General features: G+C 38.0%; 1 protein-coding gene across 1 annotated transcript in view; it reads right to left on the bottom strand.

Annotated features, from left to right (window-relative positions):
* The window catches only part of LOC136881116 (26S proteasome regulatory subunit 4), a 215,958-nt gene that overhangs the window by 74,913 nt on the left and 114,678 nt on the right, over positions 1-26,367 (bottom strand). The window contains exon 6 of the mRNA XM_067153762.2: positions 17,617-17,831. Coding sequence (XP_067009863.1) covers positions 17,617-17,831 — 215 coding nt within the window. The remainder of the gene's footprint in view (positions 1-17,616; positions 17,832-26,367) is intronic.

The raw sequence follows: 26,367 nt of genomic DNA on the forward strand, positions 1-26,367 counted from the left end.
CAGAAAGGAACGTGATTGTGCAGGCTGATCTCAATTGACCAAACGTTAACCAGAAAGGTAATTCGAATAACAGAAAGCCTGATCAACAAATAGAAAATGCTGCAAGTTAATCTGGGAAGGACGGCTGAATCAGAAAGTGATGGAACCAACTAGAGGGAAGAATATTCTAGATGTGGTGCTGATAAAACCAGATGAGCTCCATTGAGAAACGGAAGTACAAGGTACAAGTGATCATAAAGCTACTTTAGTCATAGTTAAAAGTAAATATGATACAAAGTAAGGTTGTAAAAATAGGACTATTAAGCAGTAGGTACCATATGGTTGATAAGAGAGGTATGACATGAGTTTTAAATAAGTAATCAGGTAACCATCAACAATGTCATTTGCCCTCACACTCTGCAGAGAGGAATTGAACTGTCTAACCATGGTGTCAGACCATATAGACTTGACACCTTAACGATCATGACCACCAGGTGGGCTTGTACAGGTACTTTAAGCCAGAAACGTGTTTCAGGAAGGACATTCCAGGAATAATAAATGAACAAAGGGAATGTATAAGAGGTGAGGATTTACAGATTTAGAGTCGCATGTAATAATTCTTGGACATAAGGATAATGTCTATCACAACACACATTCTCAGCCAAGCGCTCGAAGAGAGCAGATCAAGGAGAGTCCGGTACCGAGCTAGCACCCTGCAAACGGCCAGCTCGTCATCACTCCCCGTCAAGCACTTACCGCGGTACAAATTATTACCGCACCACGCCGCGAGGAGCGCTCCACTGTACTACCAGCAGCTGCGAGCCCTGGCTCACCTCAGCCATCCTCTGTCAGCCTCACGGAGCAACCGCCGACGAGTTTCTCAGCGCGGTCCGACCTGATTGATATACCCAAACAGGACTATCTGTGGTCGCCACCAGTCATCCAGCCATACTAGACCAGAGCAGACCGGCCTGCCTTGTGCGGGCACCCTAAAGAAGCCAAGGAAAAAGCTATTTGTCTCGCGCTCAGTGTGGTTGCCTGCTCGTGACTTGTCTCGGCATGATCCGACAAAACTATACCTGGCACGACTGGCACCCACTGGGTGCACCTCGTTAAACTATTGGTCCTCTATGGAGTTTGACCATTCCAGTGCTTCTCATCCCAACCAAACAACCCACCTGCCATCCACCAGCCAAGTACTACCCAAGGAATATGGACAACCTCGGTGGACCGAGTAGCTGGGGCCCATATTCCGATTTTTCCCAACTCATGGACATTACCTTCAACCAAGATCAGCGACGTGACAAAAGTAACTACTTTGTCATCGCCGGCCCCGCATCAGAGAAGAACTTCCCAATCCACAGGAAATTTCTCGCCACTACACCCTACACCCACCTCATACATAGTATCCTAGAAGAAAATGGCTTCTTCTTCCTATTCACCAACCATCATTCTGCCAAACAAGAAATTAACACAGTATTAACCAATATCAAAGCCAGATATCAATTCCGAGAAAATCAACCACCAGCAGAAGAAACTTCAGAGGAAGAGGGGGAAGAAGAGGAAGAGCAGCACGACTTCGAGCATCCCTTCCGCTATACCAGACACAACACTCTCTTCTCTACGTCTGAAAAATGCAATCTCCTATTACTACCCTTAACCAACCCAGAACCCATTCCACTTACCAGCCAATCAATTATTGAAGCAATCCAACCCATCATCAGCCGGCACATCACAGTCACACACAATCACCTCCTCATCACTCCAATCAAAAACAGATCAATTCCCCTCATCCTCAGCAAACTTCAAAGTGCAGGTATCCCCACTCCAATCCAAATCAATCTAAAATCCAATACCATAGCCAGTAATGCCCTTCTTCCTCCTCCTACTTCTACTACTGAAACTTCGGACTCATGCACCCAAACTTTCCCACCCCTCCCCCCTCCGCCCCTATCCACCAAGATCATGCAGACACCCGACGGGACCGAGGCTGAACTATCCCTGGAAACAGCCTCAAACCCACCCACATGCACAGACACTCACCACAATCCCCCCTCACCCCTCAACCTACCGCCGAGCCCGGGAGTGGGATCCCATCAGTACTACTACCGAGCACGGATACACTACACAAATACACTCAGACCAAGAGCAGGCGTAAAAAACCTGCTCATAAGCCCAACAGAACACCAACATGCAACACTACCTCAGGAACACGAACCCGCACCCTCCCCCACCAGACCCCACACTTGTAACACAGTGTTTCAACTGTCTAAAACTAAATAATACTGCTGCTACGTGCTTAGAGCCTACTCGCTGCAACAGATGTGGTGGTCTCCACCGCCACACTGTCTGCACGGTGCCACGGGACCAGGCGAGGTGCACCAACTGTCAAGGCAGCCATGCCGCCTCATTCCCTGGATGCCCTTTCATAAAAAAGGCAGTTAAGACACACCACAGACATGCACAACTCTTAGCCTCACACTACAAGCCTCCTCCACTACTAAATCTCACCGTCTCTCCACCCTTGAACCCCGGACCCTTCGCCCCAAATTTTACTACCCAGCCCAACCAAGACAATCCAACCATACTGAATATCCTCCTTCTCAAACTACTCTCGACCCAAAACCAGACTCCACACCCCAACATGCCCACCAGACAGCTAATCATTAACTAACCACCAAGAACCCCCACCAAGATAAACCAAATCCTCCTCACTTCCTGCCCACAAAGCACTGGAACTCGGGTAGAGCTGAGACGGAGTGCCACAAACTGTAACTTCTCAGATGCTGATTTTTCCAAATTTAACATCTATAGATGCTGATTTTCCTTCTAATATCTGCAAATACTTGCTCTTTTTATGTGATTAAAGAGCAAGTTGAGAACTTAACATACGATACAGTGTTGCAAATATACAAACGCAAACAAAGGCAAACCCTGAATTCAAACAAGGTGAGCCACATCGTATACAAAAAACGCTGTGCCAGTCATGTCACTGAATGAGAACATTACCTTAGGCACCTAACATACATACAAGACACCACACACATACAGACAAACAACACAGAGAGTTAAGCAATATCGAGCGCGGTCACCTACTGGATGGATGACCACAACACATAAAGTTCTACACAACATGGCAATAATTATCCTACAGGTAGCCCAAAATATAAATTTAGCTAAATTATCTATTAAAAACACACTACAGATAACCAACATTACAGGCCGACAGAGGAAAATTAAACGAGACACCGGTATTGGCAGACACAAGATGGAATATACAGAGACCTAGGGGATAATGTCTAGATAGAGGAGGTGGCTAATACAGTACTAAAGTACTGACATTTATCTATAATAACAAAGATATTTACAAAAAGATACAGAAGTTGAAACCTATATGAGCAGCTGGTACTGATAATATTTCTGGGTATTTACTAAATGCAATGGGTTGCATCATAATACAACATCTGAAGTTCTTATTTGATTACTGTTTGCATGAAGGAGCTAAATAAAATGAATGGAAAGTTGTTATAGTAGCCCCCAGGACACATAGGAAATGGAGTTAAACATGAAGTGGATAATTACAGGCCAGTCATCCTGACGTGTTGCATGTAGGATTTCAGCAAGATATAGCAGATACAGTATTTTAGATTCAGAAGGTCAAATGGACTCTATAGTTATTGACCTATCCAACCTCTTGATAGGGAAGATCACAGGAGAATGCAAATGAAAATGAGGGTCATTGGACTAGACAGGCTGAATGGGCGTACACATTTCTAGAAAACAGAACTCGGAGAATTCAAGTAGGGGAAGCATTATCTGATCCTGTAACAGTTAAGGGAGGGGCTCTGGACCTTTATGTTTTCTTATGTATATACGTGAAAAGAGCTGGAATCATGGATAAGGCATTTTGCAGATGATTTATGTTGTACTGAGTAGTAATTAAGTTACAGTGACTGCAAAAAGACCTCAATAACTGTGTGAGGTGGGCAGCAGAAAATGGTATAATAGTCAACAGTATAAAAGCAAGGTTGTAATTTTCAAGAGGAAAAGACCTCTTAGTTTTAATTAATGTGTTGATGGGGCGAAAGTACCTTTCATGATCACCTTTTTTTTTTTTTAACATTCCACCACCACAGAGAGGCTTTATGGTAACGATGACAATGGGACAGAAAAGGGCTACGAGTGGGAAGAAAGCAACCATGGCCTTAATTAATGCACAGCCCCTTGCCTTGTGTGAAAATGGGAAACCACAGAAAACCATCTTCAGGGCTGCCATCAGTGAAGTTTGAATCCACTATCTCCTGAATGCAAGCTGATAGCTACGTAATCAAAACTGTATAGCCACTTGCTTAGTGGGGATCACTGTAGTGCTTAGATGTTAATACGAGAAATTATCTTCATATGGGTAATAACATTAACAAGGTTGCAAATAAAGGTTATAGAATATGGACTCATCTTCAGCCAAGAGAAAAGTGAGGTTATGGTCATGAAAAGATACGGACAACCAGTGGGACAAATTGAAATGGAGGGGAAACAGCTACAGATGAACCATCAAATTCAAATATCTTGGAAGTGTTATCTCTGATACCGGTTCTATAGACAAGGAAATTTCCCACAGAATTCAGACAGGTAGCAACTTCCACAAAATAGTAGAAGACATAATATGGAACAAGAAAATACCAACAAAATGTAAGAGTATGGTTGCGAAACATGGGCCATGAGAAATAAACATGTTAGTAGAATCCAGGCAGCAGAAATGAGATTTGTCCGTAGCATGATCGGTAAAACATGGATCTATTGCTGCTTGCTGACTTTAATCGATATTTACGATGGGAAGAGCATGGGGAATAAGATCTGTATTGATTATTATCGAAATGTAAATCGAGTGTCACAGAAATAACGAGATAGATGCAGCGTTGTTCCTGTTGTTCAAAACGATTGTTTAGTTTATGGGGTGCACAACAAAAACTGTGCACAAAAGGGCTCAGCAGTATGCAAAGGATGGTTTATATGCCACAGATTCAGCGACAGTGTTTTGCAAGTATTTTAATTGCCGAGTTGGGTGGGGAAAAAAAGGATAGTATTGTGAAACATGTTAAATCTGAAAAACACGTGGGTAAGCGATGCAATAACAAAAGTTCAATCCCTGTTGCTAGTACGCCTCAAAGAAAGCAATCTTCTGTGCTTACACAGTTAGATAGTTGTAAAAGACAAAAAGTTTCCAGAGATAACTTCTCGAAACGCACAGTTGAAGTATTCGCCAAAGCAAATATACCTCTGGAAAAGCTGGAAAGCAAAGAGCTAAGAGCCTGGATTACTGAGTTTTCAAATGAAGAGCTACCATGTGTGAGAACTCTACTTGAACTATATTTACTAGGTAAGTTTCGATATCATTGATCGGGTACGGTTTAGGTATTAGGACATCGAAACCAACCGCAAAATTGAAGGATACCAAATTTGAGTGCGATTTCCATACCGAACTATCTTACCCATACCCAATTGATCCAGTAATTTTAAATTATTTTTTTATAATTTGAAGTCTTTCTTCCTTTCTAGATGTTGCATCCGACCACCAGAAAAGAACAGCAGAGGCTCTAGTGGGGAAGAAAATCAAGATACTCTGTAATGAAACTACAGATAGAATGGGCCGTTGTGTTTTTATCATCATATTCTAAAAGAGCTGCATTGTTTCTGTGAACTATCTTGATGCAGGAAATGTTACAAACTGCTCTTGTGCTGTTTTAGAAGCTCTGCACAGTTATAGTGTACCATATGATGCAGTTAAAATGTTTGTTAGTGACAGTGCCCCATACATGACCCGGTGTTATGAAACATTAAGTGTGGTCATAGGGGATCATTTAATACATGTACAGTGCTGGGCACATAAGATCAGTTTGGTTGGCAGTAGGTGGGTCGCAGTGATGACAGATTTAAATCATGTGGTTGCAATGGTAAAGTCTGCATTTTTGAACACAAGAAAGCAAAAATATAATTATTTACAATTCTTAACATCGAAGTATGGTGCTTCAAAGGAAGCAAAGCTTTTTCCTGCACCTGTCATAACCCGATGGAATAGCTGGTTTCAGGCTGTCTTCTATTTGAGTGTTTACTTTACTGATGTTGTTACATTTTTCAAGATGTCTGACATGAAAGTAATCAACAACTGTGGTATTAAGTACCTGACTGATCTGAGTGACCGAGAAGTGAATAGGCTTCACTCCCACATGGTTTTTGTCACAGATCATGCAGCTGGATTGGTTGACCTCCTTACTGAACTTGAATGGTCTCTGTATCCTACCTCTCATCTCCTTTACCCCAAACTGCATAACCTTGACGCCATTTTTACTTTAATTTGTGAGGGGAATTTTTCTGCGGCAACTAATGATGCTTTGATTAAGCTCACTCCTCTACAGCAGGCTGCATGTAGAGACACATTTGTCAAAGCTGCTCATTCTTCACAGTGAAAGCTAGCCACATTGAAAACTAAAGACCCCAACCATAAGCATTTTGTGTCAATTTCTCAAGGTTTGTATCCAAAAAATATAATTTTGAATAACTCTGATAAATTAGATGAGCTTGAGAATTTGTCTGGAGTAACAGATCTCTCATGAAACGATATCTGGTCTGGTTACTGTTCTCTGAAACATGCAATTCAAACCCAGATGAAAGGAAGTGAAAAATGTGATGTCATGTTTGCATTAACTGCAGTTCAGACAGAGTTCAGCATATTTGCTAAATACTGTCTTAAGTTGTTGTGGACCCCAACGAACAGTGTAGATAGCGAGCATGTATTGTCTCAATACAACACAGTGGTTACAGATGGTGCAATATGAAAGAAAGCAATGCCGAAGTACTGACAATGCTTTTGTTTGAGCAATGAATTTGTATTGTGTGTGAACCAAAGACAATAACTGCACTTCATAAACTTGGAATCATTAAAATTAATAATACCATGTGATTATTTTAACTTTGTAAATAGATGCTAATTTTGAAACAAATAGATGCTAATTTTTCAGGTCCCTACAAATGTATGATCTAAAACTTGAAGACAAAAGACCAAGAGGGCGACCAAGACTCAGGTACAAGGACATGGTGAAGATTGACATTGAACAGCGAGGGCATACTTAAAGCTTTGAAGAAGGAGAGAAGATCAAAGACTGGAACTGGTGGAGAAGCCTCATTCGCGACCCATCGCTTAAGATGGAATGACGTGGGATATATACCGTCCCCTTTTCCAGGGTCGCTCAGTCGGCAGAGCGAGAGTCCCAAAGGGTGGAATGTTCGCAGGGCCAACTTTACTGTTTCGGGACAGACCTTCTGAATTACTTGTATTTGCAGGGCTATAGTTGACTGGATAGGTGACACAGCATTAAAAAAAAAAAGGAACAAACTAACAATAACATTTATTAAATAAACAACAGTCTGGACAACGCAGATGAGAAAAGGAAAAAAAAAAACTATTTACACAAATACAATTCAAATCGACTGCTTCCGATCTGTAACATGAATATATGTACACAGCATGCTTATGGGTTCCATTTAATTCAACTCGTCTTCATTTAAACACCATCAGAAATCATGCTTCAGGTCAAATCCTCGATTTATGGAACTGTAAAATTGAACCAATCATAATGTTAGCGACAATGTCATTATGACCAATAGTGCTACATTAGATCATTAAATTATACAATATTCCCTTGAGGGATACGTTTTTACCAATTTTACTACCCCTTTATATAAGTTCTGGGTAAATCCCCATCAATTTATTCACTAATTCACCATGGCTTTTTTGAAAATCATTTGATAAATTTTCTAGAAATTTCCTCTACCAATTTTTGGAGAATTCAGCAATATTTCCATTTTTTGAATTCTTTCACAATACCCAGAAAGATTTGTTTACAAAATACTTGGAAAATCTCTGAACATCATCGTAACAAAATCCTTTCAACATTACATGGAAAATTCATTTAACATTTAATTTGGAAATTTATTAACATTTAATTTGGAAATTCTTTGGCAAGTTTCCCCTCCTTCACAGATTATGTTCGACTGTATTCTTTTATTGATAATTTTAAATGATTATTCACTTACCAATACACTGTGGATAGATAGCAGAGTATTAAGTAGTGAAACGTGCAACTAACGGAAACCAAAATTCCATTTGACAATAAACCACATGAAAAATCACCAAAAGAATTAACACTTGTTGAAACACATGGATAAGCTGTCACACAATTACACAATCTCTCCCAATTATTTATCAGCAGATTATATCATAGTATCAAGGTTATCATCATCATTATTATTATTATTATGTAATTATTATTATATCTCCCTTCAGAATTAGGTTGAAGACCCTTGCATTATTTGCAGATAATAGCAATGAATCACCATGACCTGTGATGAATGACCAAAATAGGATGAATAAAAAAAATAGAAGAAACAATCATCACCACCATCAGTTAGGGATACATCGAAGAATGCACTCATAACCTCAGGGAAAGGAAAAAAATAAATTATCGAGTCATTATTTTACACAATGTAAGATGTTGAGCAAAATTTTATTATTATTCCCTGAATAATTAACCATATCACCATAAATCATAATATCCTTATGACCAACATGTACCCTAGCGGTCATCATGTTGTCTAATATCATCAAATTTTATCATCACAATCGTCGTTCACATTTAATTCTTAACAACAAGTTTAAATTGTTCCGACTCATTATTTTTATATCCCTGATTATTACTCCTAAATGCATCATCTCGATGAACTGCCTGCTTTTCACAGCTATCACCTTCCCTTCTAAGATAAGACTTACTTCACAAATCATTTCTTTACCAAAGCTACGATTTAATTATTGTTTTAACATAATCCGATAATTTATTATTATCGTCATGATTTTTAATGAAGTCACACATCATCCTTATTATTATAATAATTATTAGCCTTCATTCCCCCGTAATTCATTTCGAAGACCTTAATTACAGGTAACCTCGCGAAATTCACTAACAACTGGGGTCATCAATCACTGGATCAACATAGCAGTATTCAAAGAAATGTACAAATGAAATCAGTGAATCAATGACTACTCTACCATCACCACAAATACTACATCTCTAACTAATCTACGTTTCATTATATAAGAATACAATCCAACTAGCAATCTACCGAAAGAGAAGAAAATGTGACAAGAGTACTTATTATTCCGATGTAAATCTTCGGCGTCTTGAATGTAGGTGTAGATGTAGGTTCCTCCTCCGGATTAGGGCGGATTGTAGATGAACAAAGTCATTGTGCTGGCTCACACACGTCAGCTTAACACATCAGGATTCCTGTGCAGTCAAATAGCGTAGAATCACTCCAGTGGTGTTTTATAGTTCCCCAGGATTTCCTTCTTGGTCGGTCCATGATGACTTCGTTGATGTTGCTGAAACTAAATTTTATTGTTAAAATTTGATCCACACTCATTGTAAACTAACAGTTTGCCTTACAGTACTTAACTGGCGCAATGATGTACACCGTGGTTCAACCCTACAGAAAGCTTCAAATCTTGACCTCATTTATCAGTTTACAGCACTTCGCTGAGTTCTCAGGATCTCGAAAAGTCCACTATATTACTGTTGAAAATGATGTTCCCTGGCCAGGTTTATTCTCGAAGATTCCATTTCAATGATAATCTTCCCTCATAATTCCTAATAGAACATTCCATAAATTTCTGCGGCAACACTTGACGTATACGAACAATTTGTTGGTTGTTTTGATCCACCTTTTCAATACAAATTACAGTTTGTGTTGCTAAGTTGTAATGTTACAACACTAATTTACCGGGACATGTTTTGCTTTTATTCACAAGCATCATCAGCCTATACAATTGCCTCAAAGTTTGTCATATTTGGATTGTTGTTACAAATTTCATTACATTAAATGTAAATCTAATTTCAATGATAACAATATTTAAAACATAAGAATAACATACACATTAAAAATTATGACAATATGATTTGCAATGTTGAAATGGAGTAACTCTTAATTCTAAAACACATTGACGTCCAAAACACAATTTTTACAATTTGAAAATTTGGCTAAAAATTGTTTGCTCCTATATATTAACATCCAATATTTATATTTATGACTCAAATTTTAATGCCAAATTATAGTTGAATCAATTTTATTTTAACATTGCAAAGTTGTTATATTAAATATTTAAACACAGTAAATTGTTTTAAAGCGTTGTGTAACGTTAACTTATAAATGACAGAAATAATTCTGAATCATTTTGAAGGATTTTCATAGAAAGAATATTTAACTAAGGTTATAGAAATAATTTGAGAAATCTCAAATTGACATAATTGATTGAAATTATGTTTTAAAAAAATAATTTTCGAGAATGATATTTATTTAAATTTGGGTTATAAATGACTCTACTTAGATGGGAATTATTAATAATTAAAATGAGATCATGATGTAAATATTTCAACATTATTTGCGAGATTTTCAAGATGATATTATCATTTTAAAATTATTTCTTGAGTGAAACGAAATTTCTACTTTCCTGAGTTTAAATTATGATATTGTAATAACTAATAACAAGTTTTGTTAAATGAATTAATTCAATGAGGTTAAGATGAGGTACATCATCAAACATTTTGTTTTCATCAGGCCAGATGAAGCTAATTTTGATTTACATTCCAGTATAAATGAGGCTTCAGTGTGGAAGGACCAGATGGTCAGAATTGTACAAAACTGTCTTATGAGAAGATAAAAATTAAGAACATTAAGATTTTGTTTATAATATTTTGTTTCACTTTGTTTAAAGGAGTGCTATTTGTAATAAATGTCAAGTCTTATTTTTAATTGTTTGTTTTACATTGTCGTCAGTCCTTGTTTCCCTAAATACTGTCCCTAAAAATAAGCAAAGTTAGTTCATGAACGGTCCACCTCTGGGACTCTCGTTCAGCGGCTGAACCTGTCCGGAAAATAGGGGGAAATACGAATCTGAATGGGGTTACTATGATGGGAAATATGCGTAGTTATGCATGGGCACAGTGTTGCCAATGCAATGGTTTTCCCGCTAGATCTGGAGTAATATTAAGTTAGCGGGTGAAAATCAACTACAGTGGCTAGCAGGTTTTCTGGCGGGTTCTAACTTATGAATAGCTGGAATCTAGCCAGAAATATAACTGCTAATAAATATAATTTTATTTATCAGTATAGTACTGACAACCCTAAATATATATTAGTAAGCATTAGCATTGAAATATAAAGTTTGCATAATGATGCATAGGGGCTGCCTGGCTGAGGCGGTAAAGGCGTGCTCGGTTCGCTCGGAAGGATGCAGGTTCGAATCCCCGTCAGGAAGTCGTAAAATTTAAGAAACAAAATTTCCACTTCCGGAGGTGCATATGGCCCTGAAGTTCACTCAGTCTACACCAAAAATGAGTACCAGGTTAATTCCTGGGGACAAAGGCAGCCGGGCGTAGAGCTAACCACTCTACCCCATCACGTGCCGAGGTTAACAATGGTGGAAGCCTTTACCTTCCACTCCTCCAAGGGCCTTCATGGCTTGTACAGAGGTGTCTTTGTCTTTGTCATAATGATGCATCATGGCTTTATTTTCTATTTTGCTGAAACTACAAAATTAGGAAATTGGAGTCTTTCTTGTGTAATAGTCTGTCTTGATTTTTGCGGCTCTACTTCAGATTACAGGGTAGCCGCTGTGTCTCAGTCAGAAGCATACTATACGGCCCTTGTTTCAGTGACCTGGTGACCAGGTGACTGCATTTCCCATCTGGTATGCCACCAGCTGGCCCTTACCCTTCGGGCTGCACCGTCTAGAATGTCAAAGCGTCTGGAAATGGTGGAATGTGCCTATTTTGCATGTTGTATAATTTGGAAATTAATGTAAACTGTAATATATCATTAAATACGCGATCATGTATGTATGGAACCGAGGACGATGTGCTGTGGGAGAACAATGATGGTGATGACGAGGAGGACTGCGATTCTGCCAGTGATGACGAACATTAAGAATGTTACAGGTAAAGGAGCAACAATGTACAGTATCTTTATTTTATTTCATACTATGTAGATACATAATTACAGTGTGGTTTTTCTATTGCAGGGTGCTGGACGCTGCTGCTAAAATTGTAGTACAATATTGTGTTTACGTTTTTTTGTTGTTGTTGTGTGTGACTCCTGCACTTTGCTAATTCATGTACTGTTTGTAATTTTTATTTGCTTATTCATGTACTATTTAAAAAATTTATTTGCTATTTATGTACTGTTTATATTCTTTATTTAAGCCTTTGTAATTTATTCCAATAAAGTAAGTAAAGAAAACATTTTCCAAATAGAGAATAAAGTAGGTGTAAACAAAACCACGTGATTTTGACAGCATCACACTTACTTTGTCTGCCCAGTAAATAGTCCATTTCTAACAGTCTGAAGTATGAAATGTGAAAATAATATATTCTAGCAAATATCTTAAACAACCAATATCTGCTCGCAGAAATCCCCTATTTATCTGCTAGCTGCAGCAGCAGTGGAGACGATGAATGCACGACCTTGATTCTGTTCGCTGCAATGGTAATGCACAGAGCAATTCCTGTGCGTGTAAAACATAAAGAGAGGGAAACCTCCGTAAAGGAGAGAGAAGACTATTTTCTTAAATGTATTTAATAAGTTTAAGAAAACTTATCCCGACCGTATAATTGATGATATTGCAAAACTAACATCGAAGTTCGCTGGTGTGTTTGTTTCAAGTGTTTACATTGCACGAAAAGAATTATCCACCACCGGTCATGTTACTACCCGAGTAAAAAAAAAGAGACCGCATGTGGGAAGTGTTTAGGTGTGGAGTATGACAAATTTGTAAGTAATTTAGGAGGGAATTCTAGTGTTGCAAGAAACAACGAATCTTCCGATTTACAGGGAATAAAGCCTCTTGCAAGTTCAGATTAATGAAATACCTGTCATGTAAGAAGGTCTATTTGTTCATTTTCATGGAAAATATATTTTATAGCAGTGATAACATATTTTTATCAATTCAAATATGTTTAGGCAAAGCAGCTATATCCATAAATTTACATGTTCATATTCGCATAAAGACCATGTGGACCTCACGGAGTGATATGAAATGTTTGTGCCTACATTACTCTTTCGATGGAAGGAATTTTAGTTCATTTAATTTTTTCAAAATAAACCTTCCTAAAATTAGGGTGTGGGGATTATTTGCATAAATACAGTATCATACGATATAAACTTCATGGTTTATATCTGTATTGAATTGTGATCACAATAATAATTATTAAATTAATGTCGTAATGGGCCACCTTTTCAATACTATACTATGCAATATTTTATGATTACATTACCAAACTAGGGACTAGTTTCGGCCTTGGCTGGCCATCATCAGCCTTAGTGTAATACATCTAATAACTAAACAAATGTACAAACACACAACTGACATAAAAACAAATGTACAAACACACAATTGACATTAAAAATCTGGGATGAACTATGTGTAAAATTTGAAAAATAAATTAGGCTCTAAATTCTTAGCATCTGGAGTATGCTTATCATCCAACCTCTTTCTTGCATTAATATCCATAAAAATGTTAGTTCCATCACTGCTAATCATTTCAATTTCAATTGCAAAACGGGAACTGGTAAATGTTGATTCTGTAGTCAGGTCATCAATCACCAAATCTACTAGAGTGGTATTAGCAGTTTGCAAGCCACTGGACGCCACTGGACACCACTGTAAATAACCACCAGTTGACGCAGAACTGCTAGATGGTGTTTCCACAGCAACCAACGTAAATAAAATGAAATGTTCCCATAGTGCTTCTTAAAATCATGCTGAAATGCTGTTGGACATTGTCAGGATGGCACATGAAGATATGGTTAAAACTGAATCATTCTTAATTTGTAGCTGGTATAAATTCACATTTCATTGCAGTGTCCATGAAGTTAACCTGAATAAATGAGAGATAAAATTAGATAAAATTAATGAACTGGAAGAGAGAGCTTGTTAGTCAAATGGCTTAGGTTATATGAGACTTACCTCTCGTTGCAGCATGTGATGTGTGAAGGGAGGGGGCAAGGAGGGGGGGGGCAAGGGGGAGAGGTTTGGGAAAGGAGAGGGGATGGAGGGGAAGGGGGAAGGGGGAAGGGGGGAAATTAAGGTAGGGCCGAAGGATGTATGAAAACAGATGGCTGCTGAGGAAAGGTGCTGTGAATAGTATGAAAAAATGAATTATGACTTGTTGGTTTGATGTTTCTAAAAATGGGAATTAGAAGATCAAACAGGATATTTGGCTTTTCTGAAATGTCATTAAGATTATGATTCAGGTTAAAATACTGATCTATATGTATGATGCAGCTTTCAGTAATGTTAAGGAGGGGTCCTTTGTTGATGATTTTGAGAATATCCATGTCTTGTTTTATGTCTGTGAATATGTGATTATAGTCATACACATGCTGTCCTACAGCTGAAAATTTATTGTACTTCAGGGCATTGACGTGTTTTGAGTACCTTATATTAAAGTTCCTCCCAGTCGTCCGATGTAAGAAGAATTACAACTGTTGCAAATAATCCTGTATACTCATGATTTTGAAAAACTATTGAACTTGTTTATGGATGTGGCATTATGTAAGACTTATGCATTCCTATTGCTGGTTTTGAAAACTACTTTGACAACGTGTTTTTTAAAAATGTTGGCGACTTTGTAAATTTGTTCATTAAACGTAAAGATAGAAAGAGAGGAGTTGTTTTGTTTATCTTCTTTTAAAGTGGTAGAGGGGTGATATTTATTGCTTATTTTTTCAATAAAGAAACTGCTGCATCCATTATATTTAGCTATATTACGAATGGTGTTCAACTCATTTTTTAGGTCTCTTTTAGACATTGGAACAATGAAGGCTCGGTACACCATGCTGTTTTACACTGCTCGTTTGTGAATTTGGGGATGTGAAGAATCTTCACAGATTGTAGTGACTGGATGAGCCCTTATTGAAGTGCTCATTCAATTAATCAGTCATCTATTCGTATGTGGAGAGAATATTTCATTTTTAGTAAGTACTAGTAACTGGCAGGGAATGTCTACATTCAGCAGCACACGCCATAATGTCTGCAGGGAGCTTGGAGCTCCGGTTTATTTGCTCATCAGCTTAGTTTAGAAGGAGGAATTTTGACATGACGTACACAAAACAGAACAAGGAAACAATAGAACTCGAATGGCCAGACTAACGGACAACATTTCGGAGGCTCGGCGAGAGGCTACAGGAGCTGCAAATATACGGTTCAAGTAAGCGTCGGATATGCGATATGTTGAGCCAATTAAATGATAGAGCCACAGTAAATTTGGCTAATGATTGGTCTATGCAAGTGATGGCCCCGATCGAGGATACAACGGCATCTTACAGGACGAATTGATAAAAGCGAGAAGTGCGTGGGCTAGTGAGCTTATTATTCGGAAAGATTCTGTGCAGGTAACATCGAGAGAAGTATTATTTACGTGAATGCGGGTCAGAACTTATGTTTCTTGATTGTGTGGGCACTTGAACTTTGGTTTAAGATGCTCAGTCTGCATTTCAATTATTCCAGACGTTCAAAATTTTGAGAATGGCTTTTATTTTCCTATTTCTGGAGGGAAGAACAGTTTCCAGATAATCATTCAATGTTTAGTAGCTTGCCAGTGTAAACAGATTTTACGAGGACATCAAATTCAGTAATTTCCAGTCCTGCATTTAAATAAGAAATATCTGACCTAGTTATGGTGAGATAAGAGGAGTTGTTCCACTAGGCTGAATGGGAACTGGTTTCCCGGTCAGTGGAAATTACCCCGGCTGTAGTATTCTACTAACTGGTGGGTTAATCTTGACCCAGATTTCTACACCATGAACAAGGGGATGTTTTAAACAAGATCTAGAAGCAGTGACAGAGACTACGAGATCACCACTTCAACGTCAGGAGGATGGAGACCTAAGGGCTGACCCAGTTCTTTACTGAAGGCACCACTTTTGATTTGGCTGGCTAAAACGATGGGGGATGGCTGTTCCTAAGGCTGGCGGTGGTAAGTCAACGAAATAGATGAGTACAGAATTTTCAATGTAATTATGTAAGTGTGAACGTGTTTTAATGTTGCAAAAGGGGATAGGTTAGTTTTAATAATAATTTCAGTAAATTTAGCTTTTGTTTGGAAGAACTACGTCCTATTTAAAGTAAATGTTAGGAAGCTTGTTAATGTAAATATAATTTGTAACATAAATGTGGACCATTTGCGTAAGGCCATAGCTTGCATTCTTTTCATTTTTATGCAGATTTTTAGCTGAGTGGTTAGCGTAGTTTCTTTTACAAGTCAGTTTCTTATTTTTGCCTCATTTATTTTGATTTGTTTTGCTTTGATGTTTGAGATGCAGTGTACATCTCGGGGCTTCAATGTAAATAAGGATTCACATTAAAGTCATGAAGGATTAAATTAAAGTATTATTAATGGGAGCTCAAAGTGTACAGAAACATGCCGTCACGTTTTCTGGGATGTATTGCATGATGTGTGAATAAGTATGTGTGAGATGGTGGAGTTTGGATCCACAAATTTTGATAGTGTCATCTTCACGACTATTTGGATCTCAAGATGAGTGTAAATTAGTAAGTGATTCACGAATTCCTCAAACGCAGAATCGTATTTCGAGTTCCGAATATTAGAATAATTTTTCTATAAAAATTTTATTATTATTATTAATGCAAGTTTCTTGAGTTGTAAGTTTGAGATATTTCAGTAACTTTCAGATGTTCGGACATGATCGACTGTGTATGTGGCATTTTCTTAGTTTTCGCTTATGTTAATTATTACATAGTTGGGGCCACTTTATCTTTGAAGTTTAGCTTTACGAGCGCGAGTGCTTTGATTTATGACCAGCGCGGTCTTGTTTCTTTTCATACGAGCTAATATTAGATGACATTATTTTATATATTTATTCAGTTTTGGAAACTTTAGGACATGTGATATGGTTTAGTGTGATTTTGAGTAAGAGGACACGTTCCTCATTTGAAGACTGTTGAGCAGCATGTGTAATAGGGTTGGACCCTGTGTTGTTTTTATGATTGCTCATCTGAATCATTGCCTGACTCTATATAATCAGAATCATCACTCAATTAACATACTGTAACAAATCGTCATCAATTTCAAACACAATACGAGAACTAGTTGCCATTATTACGAACACATCATCTACAGGTATGCGCCAAACAGCTGAAATAGAAAAAAAAATCATAACATCAAAACAACATGTCACACAGAGATTCTGGTGGTAGATTTAGAAACTGTGTAGTATCTACTACAGAGTAATGCCGACTGGAGCTGCTGCCATCTGTCAGATATGTGCAAACTATTACGACTTACATAGACAGCTGCAACATGGAAAGCGATGGCGCTCCTGGCACTTTTCGCTAGCCTACAGAGGAGCGCGATTGTGCTCCCCGGCACTCGAAGAGTTAACATCAATTACAACTCATGTTAGATTTTCTATCTGGAGATCCACCCGTTTTCTCTCCTTCACTATTGAAAGTTGTACTAATGTGATGTTTTTCTTCAATGCCTATTACATCAATCACATTCAAAAACTTACCAAGTACTTCTGGATCAGTTCTGAACCAACGACACGCAAGAAAGTGGCAGATGTCTGATTAGCCACAGCTTTGGCTAACAAGGTTTTGCCTGTTCCAGGAGGTCCATACAATATGATGCCTTTTGGTGGCTTAATGCCCATCTCTTCATAATATTCAGGATGTGTTAAGGGAAGCTCAACAGATTCTTTGATTTCTTGAATCTGAACATCCAATCCTGAAAAAAAGGAACTATAATTAAATAGCTAATTTCTACTTTTGAGAGAAAAAAAAACATACAATTTCAAGTGATGGAAAACTGCAACAACTGCCTTAATGTTCCAATAACTGAGTTGTATATTCAGCCAGTCATAAAAACATGTCTCTCTCAGAATCCTTCGCCAAACATTTGAAACAATCCACCTTTAAATGTTATTATAACAAAAATTAAGTATATCCTGTTAATTTCAAACCAAAATTATTAAAATTACTCATATAAGAACTTCATAACTGAACAAAGCCTACTCAGCCTAATATAGCAACCTTTCTCACACAGTATCATAAGGCTACCAGTACCTGTCATTATGCTAGGATTTACATTCTTATATAGAACCTTCCAGTCTAGGGTGATTAGGTATTGCTTATTTTTCATAGAGCATCGATTTATATTTTCCAACTTGTACAGTAATTACAGTTTGTTTGTTTGGTATTATCCCACTATGATTCTGTGTGGCATCTTGAACCAAGGATTTCCAATTTCTTTGTGCTTCTTCACTGCTGTTTCAGTTCACAATTACAGAGTTTTTCTGATGTTCCCACCTAATTAATACTATTTATCTTATAAAATTAATTTATTAACATCTCAATTACAATAGGTACTAGTTTCGATCTATGGATCATCCTCGGTTGTTTACATTAACAATTAAAATAGTACACACAATCATCAAAAAACATTTAGGAAATTTGTTATAAATTACATCTTAAAATCAAATAACTGTCCACGTTTCAGTTGAATTAAAACATTCTTCTTGAACTCTTACAAATTCACTGTCTTAAAATTTAGTGAACTATTGGTTTAATTTGTTACAACACTTTGTGAGTTTTTCATAAATTACATCTTAAAATCTAATACCCGTCCATGTTTCTGTTAAATTAAAACACTCTTCTTGAACTTCCATAAATTCACTGTCTTAAAATCTAGTGAACTATTGTTTTATATATATATTTTTTGCTATTTGCTTTATTTTGCACCAACACAGATAGGTCATATGGCGACGATGGGATAGGAAAGGAGTAGAAATGGGAAAGAAGCGGCCATGGCCTTAACACTCAAACTGTGGCTAGGCCATTTGTGACCCATCTGTTAGTTCTTTCTTCTCTTCTTCTCAATTCTCAATCCTAAGATTGGTTGGCAGCAATTCGTCTTCTCCACTCTTCTCTGTAATCCGCTAATCTCTTCATTTCCACATATGAGCCTGTTCCTACGTCATCTCTGATCTGTCTTGAATATTGCAGTCTAGGTCTTCCCCTTCCTCTTTTACCTTGAATCATTCCTTCCATGACATTAACTATGAAACCATTGTGGCTATAGAGATGGCCAATTAATTGGTCTCTTCTCTTTCTTATTGTTGCTAAATAGGATCTTTTTTCACCTATTCATCTTCTTCTTTTTTTTTTCTTGCTAGGGGCTTTACGTCGCACCGACACAGATAGGTCTTATGGCGACGATGGGATAGGAAAGGCCTAGGAGTTGGAAGGAAGCGGCCGTGGCCTTAATTAAGGTACAACCCCAGCATTTGCCTGGTGTGAAAATGGGAAACCACGGAAAACCATTTTCAGGGCTGCCGATAGTGGGATTCGAACCTACTATCTCCCGGATGCAAGCTCACAGCCGCGCGCCTCTACGCACACGGCCAACTCGCCCGGTACCTATTCATCTAAGAACTTCTTCATTGGTGAGTTTTGCTGTCCATGAGATCTTTTCCATCCTTCTCCAGCACCACATCTCAAATGCTTCCAGACGTTTCTTATCACCTGCACTAATAGTCCACGTTTCTGAACCATACAAGGCCACACTCTTCTTGGTCTCCACATTTAAATTCCTTGGTATAAGTAGTATCCTTTTCTTGTAAAAGGCAATCTTTGCTTGTGAAATTCTGCTCTTTATGTCGACTGAACTTTTGCCATCTGGAGTGATTTTAATTCCTAAGCAGGTAAAGACATTTACTTAGTTGTATATCATTAATTCTGATGTCGACTGCAATATGCTGGTGGTTGCATACCATAATTTTGGTCTTTTTTCTATTAATTTTCATGTTATACTTATCTCTCAATATCTTATTCATTCTTATTAATGCACTTTGTAGTTTATCTTCATTCATTCTCCTCAATGGCAACTATGTCATCAGCAAATCTTATCATTTTGATTTCTACTCCATTTACCTTTATCCCTTTTTACATTCCTCAATGCCTTTCTCAATATACAGGTTGAACAGCACTGGTGACAAATTACATCCCTGCCGTACCCCTTTCTTTATATAAGCCTCCCATACTTCACCATTTATGTTTTGTGATGCCTCTTTGGTTATTATAGTGTTCATATACTATTCGTCTATCGCTAAAATCTAGACCAGCACTAGTCATAATCTTCATTAACATATCCCAGTTCACATTATCAAAAGCTTTTTCTAAATCCACGAATGCAATAAACAAAGGTTTTCTAACGTCTAGCAATTTGTCTATAACCTGTCGCAACATTAGAATTGCTTCTCGTGTGCCTCTATTTCGTCTAAATCCACACTGATCTTCAGCCAAATATGGTTCAATTTTATTGCTTATTCAGTTATGTATTATTCTTGTCAATATTTTTGACATGTGCGCCAATAGACTCAAGGTGTGATGTTCTTCACATTTTAGAGTTCCAGGTTTCTTTGGTATAGGGATTATGAGAGACTTTTTAAAATCTTCTGAAATTCTCTGGTTTCATATATTTCCGTAATCAGTTTAAAACTATAGCCGTGTGTTTCATCATCCAGTCTCTGTATCATTTCTCCAGTTATTTCATCGCATCCTGGCGCTTTATTAGGTTTTAACTCTTTCACAGCCTTAAGATATTCTTCTTTTGTTAAAGAGGGTTCTAGTTGATCACTTGTTATGTTGTCTTCATTTTCAAGATCATTTCTTGCTAGTTGCTTTACGTCGCAATGACACAGATAGGTCTTATGGCGACGATGGGACAGGAAAGGCTAGGAGTGGGAAGGAAGCAGCCATGGTCTCAATTAAGGTACAGCCCCAGCATTTGCCTGGTGTGAAAATGGGAAACCCCGGAAAACCATTTTTAGGACTGTCAAGATCATTTATGTCAGTAGGATCTTCATATAATGTTTCTATGTATCACTTCCATCTTTCTCCCACTTCTTTGCTCTCAGACAACAGTTTCCCATTTTCACCTAATATGCTGTTACTACGGCCAGTGACTAAATTGTTTCTTAATCAATTCATAAGCAGTTTCCATGTTTCCTTTCTCTATTCTTTCTTCTGTTTCTTTGCATTGTCTCATTATATATTCTTCCTTAGCCTTCTTTGCTTCTCTATTGATTAGGTTTTGGAGTCTTTTATAGTTTCTGATTCCTTCTTCACTCTTTGAGTTTTTAAATTTCCTCCTTTCCTCTATAAGTTCAAGCACACAATCTGTAACCCATGGTTCTCGTGCTTGTTTCGACGTTTTCCCTATTAGCTGATTTGCAGCTTCTATGATAGTGTTTAAGGCCCATCCATTTCTCATTTATTGTACCATTGGGTATTTCTGCGATGTACTGTTTTACCAGTGTTTGATAGTTTTTATTGATTCTGTCTTGATTTAGTTTCCTGACATTATATCTGCAATATTTTTCTGCGTTCTTCCTCTTCTTTCTTAGTCTTAAATAACAATACCAGGTTGTGGTCACTCGCTACATCAGCTCCTGGATAACTTTTGCATTGTTTGACTTGGTTACGGTATTTTTCCCTTATCATAATATAATCTATTTGGTATCTTGCTTTATCTCCAGGTGCTGTCCAGGTATACCTTCTTCTCTTGGGTTGTTTGAACAAGGTGTTTGTAATTACCAGTCCTTTCGCTTTACAAAAGTCTATTAGTTGTTGTCCTCTGTCATTTCTTACTCCAAGACCATATTGTCCTACAGTCTTCCCAACTTCTCCTTCACCAACAGAAGCGTTCCAATCTCCAAGAAAAATGAGATTTTCGCTCTTTTTTTTTTTGTTGCTATTTGCTTTACATCGCACCGACACAGAAAGGTCTTATGGCGACGATGGGACAGGAAAGGCCTAGGAATGGGAAGGAAGCGGCCGTGGCCTTAATTAAGGTACAGCCCCAGCATTTGCCTGGTGTGAAAATGGGAAACCACGGAAAACCATCTTCAGGGCTGCCGACAGTGGGGTTCGAACCCACTATCTCCCGAATACTGGATACTGGCCGTACTTAAGCGACTGCAGCTATCGAGCTCGGTGAAGAGAGAGATTCTCTTTGTCCTTAATCGTATCCATCAACTCCTCTAACTGATCATATACCTGGTCCACTTCTTCATCTGAATGATTCACTGTTGGCATGTACACCTGTATTATTATCATATCAACTGGTTCATTTTCTCTTCTCACCATAATTATTCTATCACTGTATTGTACATAGCTCTGAACTCATACACCTATGTTTTTACTTAATACTATTCCCACACCTGCATGGCTTCCTTTTTCTCCAGAGTATATAATTCTAAAGTTATCACTCCAAAAGTCCCCCTTCTCAGGCCACTTTATTTCACTCACTCTTAATATGTCTATGTCGTGTTTAGCCATCTCCTTTTTTAAGTTCTCTAGCTTACCACAAATGTTGAGAGATCGTACATTCCAAGTTCCTAAGATAATATTTCTTGTGTTTCTTCCACGCTTTGTCCCTGACCCCAGCTGGAGATCTGAATTGGGGACTATTTTACCTCCGGAATTACATTTAGTTCCAAAGCCCACCATCATTGCTGCATAACAAGGGATATCCAATGGATCTTTAATGGAGTGGTTTCCCTCTGACCTTCTCCATCCTATGCTGTTGACCATACTGGTTCATCCGCCTTTAGGAGCAGTTTCCCACTCCAAGGACAAGAGAGTGCCCTACCCTATACCCGCTCATCCGCCCTCCTTGGAGGCCGTTGGCACTTGGTAAAGGGGGCCCTCTTATCCCAGGGGGTATTCGGTCCATATCTTCTATCCAAGAATAAAACAAACTTGGTAAGACTCGGGATTAGTTCTTCCGCCCTCCAAGCCGTTGGGAGATCTCCTCTTCCGCCTTAGAGACCTTGACCATTTTCTTTTTAGCTTCATTTGATCCGCGGGTGCTTATTTGACCATGCCTTATTCGCACCTGACCTGCATATCTACAGGACGTCCCCTATCAGCCATTGGGATGCGCCGTGTCAGGGTTGAGGCCCCCCCACCCCAGTGTCTCACGCAAGGTTATGTTTAGCTCCTACTCATTTCAGAGCCAAACCCCCCACGCAAGCTGACCAGGTAATGTGTAATATGCTGTTAGTACAGAAGCCTCATTTTACTCATCTTAAAGATGACTGACAATATGGGCCGACTGTGTGACCTAGGCAACGCTAAGAATGCTAAACACAGTGCCAATCTTCATCATAGTTTCTATTGTAGCAAAGACAAAAGAAACAAAATGGGTGAAAGTGAGGGCAAAGATGTTAGCCGAACATAATGAGTGGCTATCTAGGTAGTGTTATCTATGGAACTATTGTAGTAGTTAACAAGATGGCTGACACTTACTGCACAAAATTTATAATAAATATTACACTAAAAGCACTATCAAACTCATCTCTATCTTCTGCAAAAAAATATTTATAGCAACTTTACAGCCAAGGAATATTATGTATTTTCAGCGTGTGTCATGTGAAGTGCCATTCGTACAAATAAACTCTATGCAGCATAATGTACATCGTGTGTACTGATGTCAGATGAGTGGTCTCTAAAATTGAGGAGATTGAAGCCTTTCTTGCTATACTGTACATTCGTGCTGCCAAAGAAGAAAGGGCTTAGGACTGGGTTCATTGTGATCAGTGAAGTGGAGCAATCCTATTGTTTACATGTTCCTTATTTGTATGCTTAATATTCTACATCAAAATACACTATGTGTATTAAATTTCAAATTAAATATCCAGTGCAGGTACTGGTATATTCCTTGAGTGGCACTTGCTACAAATAGTTCTTTGGCAGAAGATAGGGAAGAAAGAACCAACAGCTGGGTCTAGTGTTAATAAGGTACATCCCCAGCATTTGCCTGGTGTGAAAATGGGAAACCACGGAAAACGATTTTCAGGGCTGCTGACAGTGGGGTTTGAACCCATTATCTCCCGGATGCAAGCTCACAGCTGCGCGCCCCTAACTGCATAGCCAATTCGCCTGGTACTAATTGGTTTCATTTGTTACATTGTTGATTGAAAGAGTACAATCACAGTAATTAAAAACCATTTTCTTTGAGTTGTTAAATAATACAGTCTTAAAGTCTAATAAAATGTCTGTTTCATTTCACTGACATCTCTAACTGTTGAACAGGGAACCAAAAGTCTGTCGGAATTATGTAATGGTGTTGCCTCAAAATACTCTTCTTGGATTTTAAAATTTACTACCCTAAAATCTACCAGCCAATTGTTTAATTTATTCCTATTGTGTTATGTCAAAATCTCAATAAAATGGGGCTTCATGAAATTAGTTACACTAGGTAGTATAAATATATCTTTTATTTTGGACGTGCAAACTTAGTGTTGAAAAGTGGGTTATCAGCTAGTTGTACTCTTGATAGTAAGGCTAGGAGGGAACATCTTCAAATAGGTGGTTGATTGCATAATGAATATAGCTTTAGTTGTGTGAAACACCTCCTTGCAGAGTAAATGTGTTGAACGATGTTCCCTTGTGTCCTTGTGGGCCGATTCCCAGCGGCCTCGTTGCTGGTGCACTGAATACTCTGAATCTGAGAAGTGTTTTGAGGCAACACAATTACATAATTATGACAGACTTATGGTACTGATTAGGTGGGAACATCAGAAAAACTCTGTAGTTGTGAGTCACAAACCATCAATACAGAAAAATAAAACTAATCACACATCACTGCTGTTTGTCACCTCGTGGTGTGTGGAAAGTTTAAGTGAGATATTAGAATACCAAATTGAAAGTATTCTTTTATAGACAATCTGTAAGTGGAATTCCCATTTCTTTGGCTACAAAAATAAGAAAATTATTTTGCACATTGAGTAAGGAAGGACAAACATAAAAGACTTAAAACTAATAACTTTGCAACAAAAACAGTATGTCATATCTGATGAAGAAAGAGCAGCCAGGTCAGAAAGAATGAAGAGGTTAGGCCTACCCGGAAACATGTTGCATTTAAAGACTCTGTAAAAATAATTTAGTGACACAAAACAGTTTTCAAGTGTTAGAATCAAATGATCAGCAGGCAAACATCGAATATGTCTCAGCTGCGGTGTCGAAAAGACAAAAAAATCCTGTCAGCGACCGGTACATAAACAAGCCCGTATAGTAACAGTGGGGGACTCGATGATAAATGTTGGACCCGAAGTTAAAGAAGTTGCGTACTGCTATCCAGGCATATGAGTGGGTCAACTTGCAGAACATGTGAACAGTGACAGTAATAAAGAACATCCTGATGCCCAGATTGTTCATATTGGCACAAATGACCTTCATAATTTGTCAACACCTAGTGACATAATGGCCGAAACTGATACACTTATTACTGCGATAAAAAGGAGGTTTCAGCGGCAAAGTTTTGTCTCAGTGGTGTTTTATATCAGCACGATGTTGATTATCACTATATAGATGCTGTAAACTCCACTCTTGACTGGTTATGCCGTAATGGAGATGTCCTTTTTGTTGATGCTAATAGTTGGTTTAGAGGCAGTGATTTTGGAAAAGATGGGCTACACCTTAACATAAAAGGTATCTCTAAGTTTGGTAAACTTCTCAATAGAATATCTAGAATGCTCTCAGGAAACTAATTAAGAAAATGAGGGGGGTTGCTAATCCTAATGGCGAAAACTTAAGTGATAGGCCTACAGAAAATGATTAGGAAGTATAACCTATATCCAGTGGCGAAGCGTGAACTAAGTAAGGGGGTAGACAGAGTTTTTATTTACTTGAACTATTTTAATCATATTATATATGGAATTTTGTTTTCAACGCATAGGAGATAGCACTATATTCAATATAATATTAATGACCCTGAAACTAAGACAAACCCTATAGCAACCTATAGCCCGACGTGCACTCGTTTTATTTTTAAATATAGACTAAACAGGCAGCGTGAGTTGTCAAATAACAACATACTTTTAGAATTAAAAATAGCAATATATTCCATTGTTATGTAGATTAAATAGGAGAAATAAGAAATAAATAGATTTTCGTACCAGTCGCCTTAAACAATATTCTTGTCAGTGAATATATCTATTACTCTTGTTTTGAAGTCAGGCGTCTTGCTAAGATACCACAGCAGTTCGTTCTCTACAGCTAGAGTTCCCAAGTTAGACAGTCCCTGGTTGGTCATCGTATTCCTTAAATATGTTTTAATTCGTTTGAAGACACTCACAGCGCGTTCACTAGAAACTGACATTAACGGAATATACAGCATCAAGTTAAGCAATTTTGTTGTTTCCGTATGCACACTCTGGAGTTCATTATTAAGAATCTAAGCCAATAGTCGTTGGGGT

This window comes from Anabrus simplex, chromosome 1 (genome assembly GCF_040414725.1).
Source record: "Anabrus simplex isolate iqAnaSimp1 chromosome 1, ASM4041472v1, whole genome shotgun sequence".
NCBI classification, from domain to species: Eukaryota; Metazoa; Arthropoda; class Insecta; order Orthoptera; family Tettigoniidae; genus Anabrus; species Anabrus simplex.